General features: G+C 37.7%; 1 protein-coding gene and 1 non-coding gene across 2 annotated transcripts in view; both read right to left on the bottom strand.

Moving 5' to 3' along the window:
- The window catches only part of Ptpdc1 (protein tyrosine phosphatase domain containing 1), a 70,449-nt gene that overhangs the window by 23,321 nt on the left and 30,418 nt on the right, over positions 1–16,710 (bottom strand). Inside the window, exon 2 of the mRNA XM_076836740.2 lies at positions 15,974–16,061. Coding sequence (XP_076692855.2) covers positions 15,974–16,055 — 82 coding nt within the window. The 5' untranslated portion in view covers positions 16,056–16,061. The remainder of the gene's footprint in view (positions 1–15,973; positions 16,062–16,710) is intronic.
- On the bottom strand, positions 11,818–11,924 carry LOC143383043 (U6 spliceosomal RNA). The gene has a single exon (XR_013089093.1). It is a non-coding gene; the product is annotated as a U6 spliceosomal RNA (small nuclear RNA).

Here is a 16,710-nt window from a genome sequence, read left to right as displayed (position 1 = left end):
GTTCAGTTTTCTTTATTTCATGAATATAAAATCATAGGGAATTATGCCTCAATTCTTGTCTTGCTCTTCTCCCTACTTTCAAACATACTGTCTCTAGGGAAAAAGTATGTTCTAAGAGAAAGCAGGAAAATAATGCAAAAGGAATCCATGTGGCAGATCAGTCCTGTACTCCCTGGCCACCAAAATCACCACTGCATAGGAAGCATAAAAATGATGAGTGCCATGCTATGGTCTCTAGATCGAAAATGGTTGTGACCACTGGCTTTCATAGCCATGCAATCAGACAGAACCAGATCTAGAATAATATATAAGGAACCAAATGAGGTACTGGTCACTGTAAATGCAAAGGAATCTACACTTGTGATAAGCACAATAAAAACCATAAACCTGCTAAACAGTACCAATGAGTACTCAGTCTTTTCCTCCTCAATTTCTATGCAATAGTTGGTTCAAATACAGAACATCCTAAGCAGATCTGGAATCAAGAATTGGTCATTCATTTTGTTCTATACTCAAGATTTGGCAAGGGCTATTTCTTCCTATTCAAACAACCTTATACAACAACAGACCCAGGAATGTGTGGGAGATGGAGGTCCCTAGGTCCATAAATGAGTCACTTCCAGGAATTTGGCTAAAATGATGACTTCCCAGCCTTGTGCTCTCCCTTTTGTGACAGGAAGTTCATTTTTCACAAGGCAACTAGCTGTTCAACTGTTTGCTCAAAATTTTTCTAATATTGAGGGACTGGGGTTGTAGCTCAGTGGTTGAGCACTTATCTCACATGTGAGAGGCATTGTGTTTGATTCTCAGCACCACATAAATAAATAAATAAAAATACTGTGTCCATCTACAACTAAAAAATCATTTTTTAAAAATTTCTACTATTGGGCTGGGGTTGTGGCTCAGTGGTAGACTGCTGGCCTAGTATGTGCGAGGCGCTGGGTTGGATCTTCAGCACCACATAAAAATAAATAAATACAATAAAAAGGTATTGTATCCAACTACAACAACAACAACAAAAAAAAAGCTTAAAAAAATTCCTACTATTGAGTCTAAATCCACTTCTCTATTAAAATTGGTTCTATACTTTTCCTCCAAATTAAGAAATAAAATTATATGATAAAATAAAACAAGCATTTCTTTGATTTGCAAGGTTTTCAGATATCTGAAGACAGAACTTCTACAAGACTTTCCTTATTTGGACTAGATCTGCTGTTAATGTTGTTCTAGTATGTGGCATTAGAAACAGATCTCAATATAACTCATCTTCTTAGTGCTTCTCTTCCCGATATGGAAGATTCTCTAAATAAAATGCTGACTGCCACTACCATTTTCATTTGTCCCGTGTCCCATCTTCAACCTGGTCAGCTCTGTCTCTGGACTCTGCCCACCTGTATGGTGGCCCACTCACCCTAACTGTATTCTAATATCCCTTGCAAGACCATGCCACTATTTAGGAGCCCTCCCACCCTGACCTGAGTCCTGCACCCCAGGCTAGGCCAACCTCCCATTCAGACCTCAGACTCACATCTCAGCACTGCTGGGCTGTCCCATATGAATTCCCCTTTCACCCTTTGTGGCCTAGTATGACAGCCTCACCCCATACGCTGGTGTATATGCCAACCTTGCTGGGCCCCATTAAGAGGCTTTTGGAATTATTCAGGTAGGAAGGGAAAAAAAAAAGAAGAGGAAGTTCTCCCTTTTCCTTCTTTCTCTTCGTTAACTGCAACAAACATGGATAACAAAATTTACCATTTAAACCATTTTTAGGCATAGGGTTCTCTGGTATGAAGTATATTCACATTGTTGTGCACTATCACCAAGATTCATCTCCAGAATTCTTTCCTTTTTTCCCAAACTGAAACTCTACACCCATTAAAGGATAGCTCCGCCTTGTCCCCCACTCCTACCCACTGTCCCTGGCAACCACCATTCTACTTTCTGTCTCCATCAATTTGATGATTTAGATGCCTTCCCTGAGCTGACTCGCCATTTTTGTCCTTTAGTGATTGGCTTATTTCACTTGACATAAGACCCTCAAGGTTCACCCTGTTGCAACATGTGTCAGAATCTCCTTCCTTTTTAAGGCTGAATAACGTTTCGTTACAGATATACATCACCTTGTACTTATTTTTTTTAATCTATTGGTAGATAGTTGAGTTGCTTCTACTTTTTGGCTATTATAATAATACTGTTGTGATCATGGGTATACAAATATCTGTTTCAGTCTCTTTTGAGTAAATAGCTAGAAGTTAAATTACTGGATCATATGATAATTCTATTTTTAAGTTTTTAAAGAACTGCCATATTGTTTTTCAGAGCAGCTGTACCATTTTATATTCTCACCAACATGCAAGAGCTCCCACTTCTCCACATCCTTAACAAAACTTATTATTTTGGATATATTTGTGTGTATGTGTATGTACATATATATGTCTATATGTACTCATATATATGTGTGTATACGTGTGTGTGTGTGTGTGTGTGTGTATGGTATTTTCCAATGAGCATATAATAGTATCTAATTCTGGCTTTTATCTCCATTTCCTTAATGGCCAATAATATTGAGCATATTTTCATGTGTTTATCTGGCCACCTGTATATCTTATTTTAGAGAAATGTCTTTTGAATCCTTTGCTCATCTTTGTTTGATTGGTTTTTGGTACCAGGGATTAAAGGGGTGCTTAATTACTGAGCAACCTCCCAGGCATTTATTTATTTATTTTTGAGGCAGGGTCTCACTAAGTTACCCAGGCTTCTAAGTTGCTGAGGTGGCTTTGAACTTGTGGTCCTTCTGCCTCAGCCTCCTGAGGGGCTGGGATGACAGGTGTGCTCCACTGTGCCCAGCGTTTGTTTGTGTTTTGGTTGTTGGGTTTGGGATGCTCTTTATATATTCTGGATATGTGATTTGCAAATAATTTCTTAGCACTCCCTTATTAAATATGTAATTTGCAAATAATTTCTCCCATTCTGTAGGCTGCTTTGTAATTCTACTGATAATATCCTTTGATGCACATGAATTTTTAATTCTGATAAAGTCCAATTCATCTACTTTTTCTTTGTTGTCTGTGTTTTTGGTGTCATACCTGAGAAAACACTGCCAAATCCAACATCATGAAGCTTTATCCCTAGGTTTCCTTCTAAGACTTTAAGCTGTTTAGGTGTTTGATCCATGTTGACATTTGTAAATGGCATAAGGGAAGGGTCTAGCTTCCTTCTTTTCCATATGAATATCTAGTTTTCCCAACACCATTTATTGAAAATACAGTCCTTTCCCCACTGAGTGGTCTTGATTCCCTTCTTGAAGACCATTTGACCATATATGTGAGGGCTTATTTCTGGGCTCTCTGTTCTATTCCCCTGGTCTGTGTTTGTCTTATGCCTTTGCTATATTGTTTTGATCAACATGGTTTGTAGGAAGTTTTGAAATCAGAAAATAAATCCTCTAACTTGGTTCAATATATTAGAAGATTATTTTGGCTATTTGGAAATCCTCTGAGAGTCTTGTGAATTTGGGGATGGATTATTTCTATTTCTGCATAAACCATTGTTACAGTTTTAACTTGGATTACAATGGATCTGTAGTTCATTTTAGGTTGTGCTGGCATCTCAACAATAATAAGTCTTCTAATCCATGAACAAAGGACATCTTGCATTTACTTAGATCCTGAATTTTCTATACTAATCTTTTTTACTGCAGCAAGTTGAGAATACTTGGTTCTAAACTGCTCTCACTCTACCTTGTTTATAGATATCACAAGTTCCACACTCAGGAAAGTCATGAAGACCAGAAGCTTCTGCCCCTACTCAGTTTGCAAGGCAGGGAAATTACTCAGAGAAGCCGGCCACTGTTCTGTCCCAAGCCCTAGAGCCATGGCCCAGAGATTCTGTCCAGAGGGAGAAGGTCTTTAAATTCAGAAGCTCTCCCCCAAAACTATCTTTATCTGGAACAAAACCTATGGATGCTTTCAAAAGCAATGGAGGCTTTGGTGTTAAGCAATTTAGAGGAGATTGGTGGCTCCAATCTCCTCTAAATTGCTTAACACCAAATCTGATATACAGTTTCTCTTATTGCTCAGGTATATCAGCTAGACTACCAGAGAGAACCAGAGAAAGAGATAACTAAGAAGTACTCTGGTGGAGTAAGAACAAACCTCAGAGTGACCTCAAAAACTACCACTGCTCAAACTTAATTAGATCAGACTGTGGAGCAATAGATGTTCCAAGGCTTTGTTAAACATCAGAGTAATCAGAGGGCAATTAGTGGAACCAGCAAGCTGCTGTGCTAACAGTTGAGGGTTAGGGGTTAGGGTTAACAGTAAGATTTGTGAAAGAGAAAGAGAGCCCTGATAGATTCATTGATATCTCAAGGTAACTGTTTGCCTAGCGGCAGATCATATCCTCTGAGGAGTCACATCAAAGGCCTTAAACTAAGGAGAAAACAGACTTCACTAAAATGGTCATCTTTTAACAAAGCCACAAGTAAACAACAATAAAAACAAGCCACCATCTAAAATTTCCAGTTTCAACAACAATTGGGAGATGGAAAGAAATAGGGGTCAATATGAACTATCTGTGAGAAAGCCCAGACATATGATACGCCAAAGATTTCAAAGCAGCCTTTAATTAGTGCATTATATTTGAAGACCTAAAGGAAATAATGCCTAAAAAAGTAAAGGAAGCTATGTATATACCTCCAACGTACTAAAAATCAGCACATTATATTGATTCATGTTTAACAACATTTATATCAGTGCAATTTGGAACAGCTAAGTTATGGACCAGCCTGGGTACATATCAACAGACAAACAGATAAAGAAAACGTGGTATATGTACGCAATGGGGTTCTACTCAGTCATAAAGAAGAATGGAATTATGTCATTTGCTGGTAAATGGGTATAAATGGAGAATATCAAGTAAAATAAATCAGACCCAGAAAGTCAAAGGTTGAAAGTTTTCTCTCATACGTGGAAGCTAGAGAGAAAACAAGAAAAGGAATTTTTAAAAAGGGTGAATCTCATGAAAAGAGAAGGGCAATCAACAGAGAAAAGGAAGGGGATCAAGAGGGAGGGAGGAGGCCATGGGAAAGTACTGAGAAATGAAATCTACCAAATGATGCTGTGTCCATATACGAACATACTATAATGAATCACAATTACATATAAATATAATGCACTAATTAAAATAACAATGACAATAATAGTAGGGAGACCAGTAGAGTAGAGCAAACAGATCAGGGAGAGGGAGGAGGAGAGGGAAAGGAACAAACTGGGAAATGAAACTGTTCAAATATGGCAAAATGAATCCCGTTATTATGCATAATTGTAATGTAACAATAAAAATTAACTAAATTAAAAGAAATACCAAGTTTAAAAAAGTAAAGGGGCCTGGGATTATAGCTCAGTGGAAGAGTGCTTGCCTAGCATGTGTGAGGTACTAGGTTTGATTCCCAGCACCACATACAAATGAATAAAATAAAGGTCCAGCAACAACTAAAAGATTTAAAAAAAAAAGTAAATGAAGCTATAATGACATTTTCTCTTCAGATTCATTATCAATAAAGAAATATCATTTTTAAAAGCAAGTGGCAATTCACAAACAAATAAAATGAAAAGTAAAAAAAAATGATGAATTCACTCAAGAGCAGACTTGAAGCTTCAGATGAATTGGAGAACTTGAAGACAGATTGATAGAGATTATGTACTCTGAAGAATAAAAAATATAGAAAAAATGTACAGAGCCTCAGAGAAATGCGGGGCAGCACTAAGTATATCAATATACACACATGTGAATATGTGCCAGAAGAAATGCAGAGAAAGGAGTAGAAAATTTTTTTAAAATGACAGCTTAAAATTTCCCAAATATGATAAAAAACAATCTATACATCCAAGAAGTTCAACCAGCTCTCTGCAGGATAATACAAAGATATATAACAGGAAACACCATGGTAAAAAATAAAATAGTAAAAATGCTCCAAAATGAGAGAAAAGGACAAGATTAACAGTTATTTCTCATCAGGAACAATGGAGATCAAAAAGCAGAGGGATGACATATGCAAAGTACTAAAAATAAAACCTTCTCAACCAGGATCTTTTCCTTTCCCCCTCCAGTGCTGGTCTTTGACTGAGGGATGCCCTACCTCTGAGCTACACCCCCAGCCCTTTGTATATCTTATTTTTGAGACAGGGTCTTGATAAGTTGCCCAGACTGGCCTCAAACTCATGATTCTCCTACCTCCGCCTCCCGCATTGCTGAGATTACAGGCACGCATCACTGTGTCCAGCTCAACCAACCAGAATCTCTTACCCCACAAGAGTATCTTTCAAAAATGAAGAGAAATTAAAGGCATTTCCAGGTAAACAAGAAACAGAATTTGTTGCCAGAAAACCCACCTTACAAGAAATACTAAAGGAACTTCTTCAGGTTGAAAGCCACGTAACCCATGACAACGAGGTGACTGCATGTAACAGGAAAGATGCCCATAAATTACAAAGGAGTGTAACATAAAAGACAGTAATTACATGAGATAATATAAATGTTTATTTCTTCCCTTTTCTTCCTTTAGGTGATTTTTAAAAATATGCATGTACAAAATAATAAGTGTGTAATTGCACTGTTAGATCTGTAACAAAACAGAAACGTAATCTATATAAAAATCATAAAGGAAATAGGTGGAAGTAGAGTTGTACTGAAGCAACAAGGTAAAAACAATAACTCAAAACTCAAAAGAACAAATGTAGGTTCAGTTCACACCTATGGATGCTTTCAAAAACAATGGAGGCTTTGATGTTAAGCAATTTAGAGGAGATTGGTGGCTACCTGAGCAATGAGAAAAATTGTACATCAGCTAGATTACCAAAGAGAACCAGAGAAAGAGATAACTAAGAAGTACTCTGGTGGAATAAGAACAAACCTCAGAGTGACCTCAAAAACTACCACTAGTAGTCTAGCTGATGTACAAATGAAGAACTCAAAACTCAAAAGAACAAATGAAGAAAGCCAGAAAGAGCAAACCAATAAACTAGTGTTAATAATAATCAATAATTAATTAACAGTAAACTAATACATTCAGAATATGTAAGGAGCTTACAACACAAGAATAAAAAGATCAATTACCCAATGGGCACAGAGTGGGCTGGGGTTATGGCTCAGTGGTAGAGCACTTGCCTCGCACGTGTGAGGCCCTGGGTTTGATCCTTAGCACCACAAAAAAATAAATAAAATAAAGGTACTATGTCCAACTACAACTAAAAAATAAATATTTTTTAAAATGGGCAAAGAATTTGAATAGACATTTTTCCCAAGAGGATATAGGTAGGTGAAGAAATGTTCAACATTATTAGTCATTAGGGATACACAAATCAAAACAATTTGACTTACAGTTAGTTCCTCAACATGTTAAACACAGTAATTCCACTCTGAGGTTTATGCCCAGAGCAAAAACAACAAAAAAAAATACATCCACATAAAACGTGTCTGCAAATGTTCATAACAGTTCTATTTGTAGTAGTCAAATGCTGAAGCAATCCAGGGTCCATCAACCCAAACGGAGACACAAAATCTCGTACACACAATGCAGTATTATTCAGTAATAAAATGGATGAAGTGCTGATATACAGTAGGGCATGGTTAAATCTTGAAAACATTATAACGTTATATTAAGTGGAAAAGGGCGGACACAAAAGACCACACATTGTATTATTTTTCTGATATTAAATGTCCTAAACAGGCAAATCCACAGAGACAGAAAGTGACCAAGGGCTGCCAGCGAGCGAAAAGATGGAAAGGGGACAGATTGCTAACTGGTTTATGGTATCATTTTGGTCTGAGAAAATGTTCTGAATTTAGATAGTAGTGATTGCACCATCTCATGTATACACTAAAAATCAATGTGTATACACTACTTCAAAAGGCTGAATTTCATTATATAATTACATAGTATAATTTAAATTGTCATATACTTATATGATTTTCATTATATCTCAATAATTTTTTAAATGTTTGAGTGGTAATTTCTTCATAAAAAAATTTTCCACACCTCATCAAATGAAACTGGGAAGTGCTGCAATTCCTCTGCCAAAGCTGTGTTATGAAGGCCTTGCTTGAGCTGAGCCTCCATCATCACGTAGCAACAAGAAGTCTTATTACAGTGTACGCCTGTAATCCCAGGAGCTCTGGAGGCTGAGGCAGGAGGATTGCAAGTTCAAAACCGCCTCACCAACTTTGTGAGACCCTTAACAACTTAACAAGACCCTGTATCAAAATAAAACATTTAAAAAAGGGGGCTGGAGATGTGACTCAGTGGTTAAGTGCCCCTGGGTTCAATCCTTGGTACAAAAAAAAAAAAAAAAAAAGTCTTACTACAGGTTTTGAAGCATAGATAGTTGACATTAGGCTCACCATCCATCCCATGTCAGTAACCCAGTGGAGAACTAAACCTCCACACCCATGCAGCATCAGAGACGTGCAAGCTGAGAACAGTGAGCACTCTGCTTTCCCCCAAATGTCTTAAGGAAGGCCGGTGGGGAGACAAACCTCCACATACAATACAAACCTCCACATACAATACAAACCTCCACATATATTGCAGCAATATAAATGAATAATGCAGCGTGGAGCCAGGCTAGCTGGCATGGCCTGTCTACCCCAGTGTTAGTGGAGCCCAGAAGGATGCTGAGCCTCCCTACTCCTACCTGCCATCCATGAGGAATAAGGCAGAATGAAATGGTGAGGCAGGATGACCAACATTCCCCACCCACTCCCTAGGGCCAACAGGGTCCAGAGGGATGCTGAGCCCCATGGTATCCCCACATGGTATCCACGAGGAGAAAAGCAGTGGCAGGAGGCAGGGTAGTTGGTACTATGCTTCCTACTTCCTCCTCCGATAGGGTCCCCAGGGCCTAGCAGGGAAATGAGCTTCAACCACATCTTGCAGCAACAAAGTGGTATGAGTCACCTTCGACTTCCCCTCTCAGGTGGCAGTGGGGCCTGCATTAGCAACCTATTTATTCAGGGAGCTGATCTTACGCCCCTACTCAAAGACAACATGACAGTGCAAGGCAGTGCCCCATCTTCACCATGAAGATGTCAACAGAGCTGGTGGGAGAGCTGAGTTTCCACCTGGCCATGTGCAAGGAGGCCCTTGCTTTTGTTGGCATGGTGTCAGCAAGGCTGAGCAGGGAGCTGAATACACACACGGACCTTGGTCTTGAGATAGACCCTCAACAGAGAGACTGCCTGCTAATAGGAGAAAACCTAGGATCCAAAATGTCCCAGATGCAGTTGAAAATCACTTGTCATATCACAAACTAGGAAAATCACAACGAGTGAGAAGAAACAATCAATAAATACATGATATGTTGAAATTATCCACAAGAATTTTAATTATAATGTCTTGGCATTGATTTTTTTTTTAAAGGCTTTTACAGAGATTATTTTTCTGATCATAATGGAAGCAAACTAAAAATCAATAATAGAAACATAACAGGGAAAATTTCCTAAGACTTGGAAATTAAACATCAAACTTATAAATAATTCATGAGTCAAAGAGGAAGTCTCAAAGGAAATTACAAAACACATAGAACTGAATCAAAATGAAAATACAACATACATAGCTGTTGGTAAAGCAGAGTGGTAAAGGAAGTTTATATCACTTAATGCTTATATTAGAGAATAAGAAAGGTCTCCCATCAATAATCTAAGTTCCAACATAAGACACTAGAAAAATAAGAGCAAATAACCCAAAGCAATCATTGAAAGGATAAAAAGTAAGAACATAAATCAAAATATAAAAACAGGGAAACAATGATGAAAATCAGTTAAACTAAAAGCTGGCTCTATGAAAAAATGAAATTGATAAATTTCTAGAAAGACTGACAAAAGGAAAAGAAGAAGACACAATGACCAATGTAAGAAATGAAACAGTCTATCACGATAGATCTGGCAGTCATTTAAAAAATAATAAAGAACTAGTACAAATAACTTGGTGCTCCTAAATTTGACAACTTACAAGAAATGGATCAATTCTTGGATTAGGTCAACATAGTAAAGATGGAAATCTCCTTGAATTGACTTATAGGTTTAATTCTCATCAAAATCCCAGCAAGGCTTTTGGTTGACATACATAAGCTTATTCTAAAATTTCTATGAAAAGTCACAGATTCTAATTAAAATGATCTTGAAAAATAAAAATAAATGGGAAGCATTACTCTACAGTAATCACAACAGGGTGGTATTGGTGGAGGGCAGATGTACAGATCAATGACACAGAAGAGAGAATCTATAAACAGACCCACAAAATTTCAAGACACTGGAACAGGCTGTATTCTGAAGACCTGACACCAAAAGTACAATACACAGAAGAAAAACTGGACATCATGAAATTCAAAACTTTTTCTCAGAAAAAGATCAGGAAGATCTGGAAAGGTAAGCTACAGATTGGAAAAAGATATTTTCAAAAGCATATGTCAAATAAAGATCTAATGTCCAGATTGTATAAATTGCCCAACAATTTTAAAAATCCAATTAAGAAAGTGGACAAAAGACACGCATAGACAGGTCAGAAGAGAATACACAGATGACAGATAAGAACATGAAAAGATGGTTATAATCATTAGCCATTGGAGAAATGCAAATTAAAGCCATAAAGAGGGGTTGGGGATGCCGCTCAGTGGTAGAGTGCCTGCCTAGCATGTAGGAGTTCCTAGGTTGGATCCCCGACGTCGGAAAAACAAACTACAACAACACTGAGATATTACTACATGCCTGTCAGAATGGCTAGAATAAACAGTGGTAACAACTAATGCTGCTGAGGACTTGATTGTTTATACAGTGCTGTAAGAATGTAAAATGGTTCGACACCTCTAGAAAACACTTTGGTAGTTTCATATAAAATGAAAGAGGCAACTATCATCTGACCTAGTATGCTTTTGAGATTTTACCTTACAACAATAAAAACTCATCTTCACACTAAAACCTGCACGTGAATGTTCAGAGTGGCTTTATTTCATAATAGTCCCAAACTGGAAACAACCCACACACCTTTCAAGGAGTGACAAGATAAACACACTGTTGTACATCCATATCATGGAATGCTACTCTACAATACAAAGGAATACACTATCAAAACACATGACACCTGGACGAAACTCAAGGGAATTACACTGAATGAAAAAAGAGCCAATCCTAAAGGGTTATGCACTGTATGACTTCATTTGCATAACTTTGCTAAAATGACAAATTATAAAACTAGGGAACATTAGCAATTGCCTTGAATATAAAAGGAAGTAAGAGGCACCCTCCTGTTGATCTTGACTGTAACGATGTCAAAATCTTGGCTGTGATGATTATGATACTATAGCTCCTTAAGATGTTACTATTAGTGGAAACTAGGTAAAGGAAAAGAGGGATTCTTCTGTACTATTTCTTACAACTTTATAGGAATATCTACTTATCTCAACATTTCAATGTATAAGAATATACAAATATATGTGTCATCAAGAAAAGAAAAAACACTAGGTAGCCCTAAGCAGAGGTCATCGAGCAGATGTCAGGGATAAGGCAGGGAAGGCAACTAGCAGAGTGGTATACAGTATGTGGCTGGGCAGAGTATGGCTCTGTGTGGAAAAAAATTGCTGAGGCAGGTAATGGCTGTGCAGGGTTGAAAGACTGGCCAGGTAAAGGGAGGCTGAGTACATAAGTAAGCACGTAAGGAGTAAGAAGAGCCAGGTTTCTCATTCTTTTTATCTTGAAACAGCAAATCATGCAAAAGTTTTATTTTATTTTGTAGCTGATGAACTATAAAAGGGAAGACTGTAGAAAAATATGGAATGCTTCATGAATTTGTGTGTTATCCTTGAGCAGGGTCCATGGTAATCTCCTGGGTATCATCCCAGTTGTAATATATGTGCTGCTGAAGTGAGCACAGGTCTCTCATTCTTGGAGAAGAAAATCATAAACAAAAAAAGGAAAATCTGGAACAATAGATAATGTTGAATTCAAATTGAAAGTAACAGTGTGAATTCATGGTTTTCAATATGTGTCAATAGAAATAGCAATAAATATACATGTAAAAAGTAGGTAGATACGTATGTATATGTACAAACACATATTCCCCAGCTTGGTCCCCTGAGAAGTCTGAGAATCTTAACATGCCAGTAGTAGTGAGCATGCCCAAATTTTGGTTCCTAAGTAGTACTTATTCTTCACTAAAAGGAACAATGGCTCCTTAGAGGAAGGGTTGATTTCAGGGTTGGAGCAGAGAAAGAACAAGATGGAAGATCTTACTGGGCCACAGAGTAAAGAATGCAGGAATGGTGAAGATGTGTCCAAAGAACATAGTTAACAGCTTGAAGCGGCTCCTACTGGACAAATGTAAGACAACTGAAGCATCAACTGATAATAAGATTATATTCCATTGAAAAAACAGGATTCCCCACTAAAATAAAATGATAAATAAGTGAAGAAAAAATTCTTCTTTACAGTGTAGAATGCCAAATAGTAAATAAAGAATGAGTGATGGAATTTGAAAATCTCCCTTTAGTTATCTATCACAATAATTAATTCAGGCAAAAAAACATAAATGGGTTCTAGAATTACTGGGTCAAAACTGGGTGTGGAACAAGGAAATTCACATGGTCTCAAAGCATCTTTCCATAAATCACTAACTATGAAGGGAGAAAGAATAACTTATAGTGGGTAAACCTTGGCAGATACCACTTTAATGATGTGACGACAAACATTTCGAATCATGGGACAAACGACACCTTGTGGCACTTGAGGGATTCGGTGAGAAAAACAGTCACTGCTGTGACATTTCTACCCAAAATGCATAACCTCAGACTCACCATGTGGAAACAGCAGACAAACCAAATTGAAGGGCACGTTACAAAAAAACTAGCCTGTGATCTTCAAAGATGTTAAAGTCAAGGAAGGCCCAACCAAGGTCTAGATCCTTGAAAGGGTTGAAAAAACATAAATATCCTATTGGGTCAGTTGACAAATTCAAATGAGGATCTACAGTGAATAATACGAGTTTTTGTTTTTGTTTGTTTGTTTGTTTTTAAAGAGAGAGGTGAGAGAGAGAGAGACAGGCAGAGAGAATTTTTAATATTTATTTTTTAGTTTTTGGCGGACACATCTTTGTTTGTATGTGGTGCTGAGGGTCGAACCCGGGCCGCACGCATGCCAGGCGAGCGCGCCACCGCTTGAGCCACATCCCCAGCCCCTGTTTGTTTGTTTTTAATGTGTTTTCCTTCCAACTGTTCTGTAAGTTTGAAGTTATTTCAAAATTAAAGAAATAAAAATCAACATTACCTAAAGGGGGACAGACATCATGGACATCCTTCCATGAGGAATATTGCATCCCTCATGAAATATTTTCTCCAATTAAAGAAACAATCTGACTTAACACTATATCCATCCTCTCGCTTAGAGGAAATATCTTGTGGACGTAATTAGCAAAATAAAGACCATGGCAAGCTTCACAGGAGAAAAAGAAAAAAAAAAAACTTGATTTCTTCAACTAATAAACTGTCAGGAAAAAGAGGAAAAACCCAAGTTAAAAAAGATCTGAGCTACATAGCAACCAACTATAATGTATTGATTCGACATAAGTGTTATACCTAAGTACATCTATGGGATATATCTATTAGGAATTTGTACACTGGTTTATATATTTGATTAAAATTACTTAATATAGTTATGGAAATGACGGTGGGTTATTTAATGAATAAAATGGCATAATGCCTCAAGTTTGCTTCAAAGAAACACAGATGCAAAGGAGGTGAGTGGAGGAAGTGAGTGTCTGAAATTGTTAAGGTTGGGCATGTACTTGGGGGATGATAAATACATGGGGACAAGGGGACATTTATCTTACTCTGTATAAAAGTGGTGAATTTTGTTTTGATTTGGAGTAATAGATAAACCAAAATTTAAATCTAGGTCTGTCTCATTCCAAAGCTAGTTCTTGATGAGTTTTCTATTTTTCTCTGAAAATACTTATTACATATGTACCTCCCATTAAATTTTCCTATGATTCATTGGTCAACATTTAAAAAACTACTTTCACCCTAAAACCCCATAAAGTATAATTATTTATAATTACCTTTATAAATATCCACTTTAAGAAAGTTGGATATAAAGTACATTTTATTTTCCCGTATTTTTTTTCAATTAAAAAAGCTGCACTTGTATAATGAGGGAAATTTTAATTAAAAAATATTTTTGTAAAGTAAAAATCAGCTTCCTGGTGGATCACAATAGAGATGTTACAACCTTCCCTTTCTGGAGGCATCTGAAAATGTGTAGGGATATTTTTTTTTTTTTTTTTTTTGGTTGTTCCTGGATTAGTAGGTGGGGCCGGGAATGCTAAATGTCATCAATACTTAGGGCTCCACCCCAAAAGCCAATAGAGCCCCTGTTGAGAAACAGCAACTAAAAGATAGCATTCTAAAGAAAAAAGAATAGTGCTGACTGTCAGACTTGTTGGCTGGAATGTTCCTTTTGGGGAAAACATAGTCTACACTGAAAGAACAAGCAGACATCATTATTGTATTTGTTTTTGAAAGTACTTCTCTCTAAGACCAGGGAAACTAACAGACAGTAAATTTGGCCCATACAGGCTGTCCACAAAGAAGTTACCAGCAACATTAGTGCTTTTTAAACCAGACATAACAAACAGGAGGAGGAGGAGGAGGAGAAGGAGGAGGAGGATCTACAAGAATCTGAAATTTAGCCAAGAGGGAGAGTCTTAGTTTTCTTGATGAAAGAGAGCTCCCCCTGGTGGAGTGGCCAGAGTTCCAAAAAGAACACATCAACTTTGAGAACAGACTGCTCACAGCAAGACACTGAACTGAAATCCCTTCAGTTAGCCCTTCCTCTTCTGCTCTTTCATCATCCAATCCATACTCTGTGAAGAAATTCTACCAAATTTCCCTATACATAGGAGTAAAGCGAACTTAGGTAAAACCCAGAGCGGGCAGTTAGAAAATAGTTATGAAGAAAAATTAATCAACATCCCTCCTGGCTAACATTTGTAAGCCAAGGTCACAGTTTGGATATTAAGTGTCCCCCCACAGGCCCATTATCCTAAAGGCTTGTCATGGGAGGTGACAGAACCTTTAGGAGGGGAGACTTAATGGAAGAAGTTAGGTCATTGAGAATGTGCCCTTGATAGGGATATTGGGACTCCAGTCCCTTCCCCTCTCTCTCTTTGCTTCCAGGCTAGCCTGAGGTAAGCAGTTTCCTGCACATCTGCTTCTGCCACCATGTTTTGTCTCACCACAGGCCCAAAAGCAACAGGGTCGCCCAACCATGGACTGAAACCTATAAAACCATGAGCCAAAATAAACCTTTGCTCCTTAAGATGAATTATTTCAGACATTTTGTCATAGTGATGGAAAGCTGAATAATACAGCCAACAAGGCCAAAGTAGAATCTGGGCAGGTCTCGGCTTAGAACTGTGGCAGAGTGAGGGGCAAGTGTGGCAGTAGGAGTCCAAGTCACAGCACGCTTCCTTAGCTGAGGTGCCACGGGAAAATCAAAACAGTGTGGGAGGGCAACAGAGGAGAGAAAAAATAACACAGAGAGAAGTAGGACTTGAGTGCTTATGAATGTGCTTTATAAGTGACACTTGCAAGTAACTACAGGAGAAAAAATGAATGGTTGATTCACAAGTAGGCGTTTGATGACAGGAACAAACGCATAATTTCAGTCTAAGATAATAATGTAGGAGACAAACACTGTTTGCAACATCCCTTCTGAAAAGGCCAAGATTATTATTCAGGGTTTTAACGAAAAGAAATTCTAAAAGGCCAAAATGGTAAGGCAGAAATAAACAAAAAGGCCTTAAATAACACCTGGATCTTAGAATTCTAAAATGAAGAATAGAACCTTTTCTTTTACATCCATTCACACAGCGACTTATTAAATACTAGTTTGAACAGAGATAAAAAGCATATTAAAGAGATATTACCTTTCATGTTTGCAGCATACCCACTATTATTCACCAATATGGAATATGGTTGTTCATTTTGAGGCAAGACTCCTGCAGCCATGGTAATCTATTGAGGGGGGAAAAAAGATTTTTAAAAGTTACCATGAGAGATATTTATTTACTAATCACCCATAATATGCCAGACCTCTGCTGTCTAATATGGCAATCATTTCTGATTACTGACACTTTAAATGTGGCTAGTCCAGGTTGAGATGTGTTAAATGCAAAGTACATGATTCTGAAGATGTAGTACCAAAAAAGAAAATAAAATATCTCATAATTTTTTTATACTGATCACTCATTGAAATGATATTTTTGATATAGTGGGTTAAGTAAGACATTACTACAATTAATTTTTCCTGGTTCTTTTCATTTTGTTGCTATTAGAAAACCTAAATCCCATTTATGGCTCACATGTGCTCGACAATAAGGAGGTGACAGAGAACAAAACATTCTCTCCCTTATGCATCTGGAGTCCACTGGGAAGATAAGATGTAGACATAAAAAATGCTACAAGTGCCGGTGATGGTGGGTTTCTCCACCCCTGCAGTCGAGGGTGAACTCTTGTGAGGGCTGCTTCCTGGTCAGTTTGTGGCTGAGTGCTTTATAGGAACCATGGTTAAGACCTTACTTACCCCAGAGCGAAAAGAGGTGCCAAGTTTTGCCCTTTTCCTGACTAAAAACTGGGGACGAGGGTCCAGGGTGATAGTCAACAG

This window comes from Callospermophilus lateralis, chromosome 17 (genome assembly GCF_048772815.1).
Source record: "Callospermophilus lateralis isolate mCalLat2 chromosome 17, mCalLat2.hap1, whole genome shotgun sequence".
Taxonomy (NCBI): Eukaryota; Metazoa; Chordata; class Mammalia; order Rodentia; family Sciuridae; genus Callospermophilus; species Callospermophilus lateralis.
This window is presented reverse-complemented; position numbering and strand designations above follow the sequence as displayed.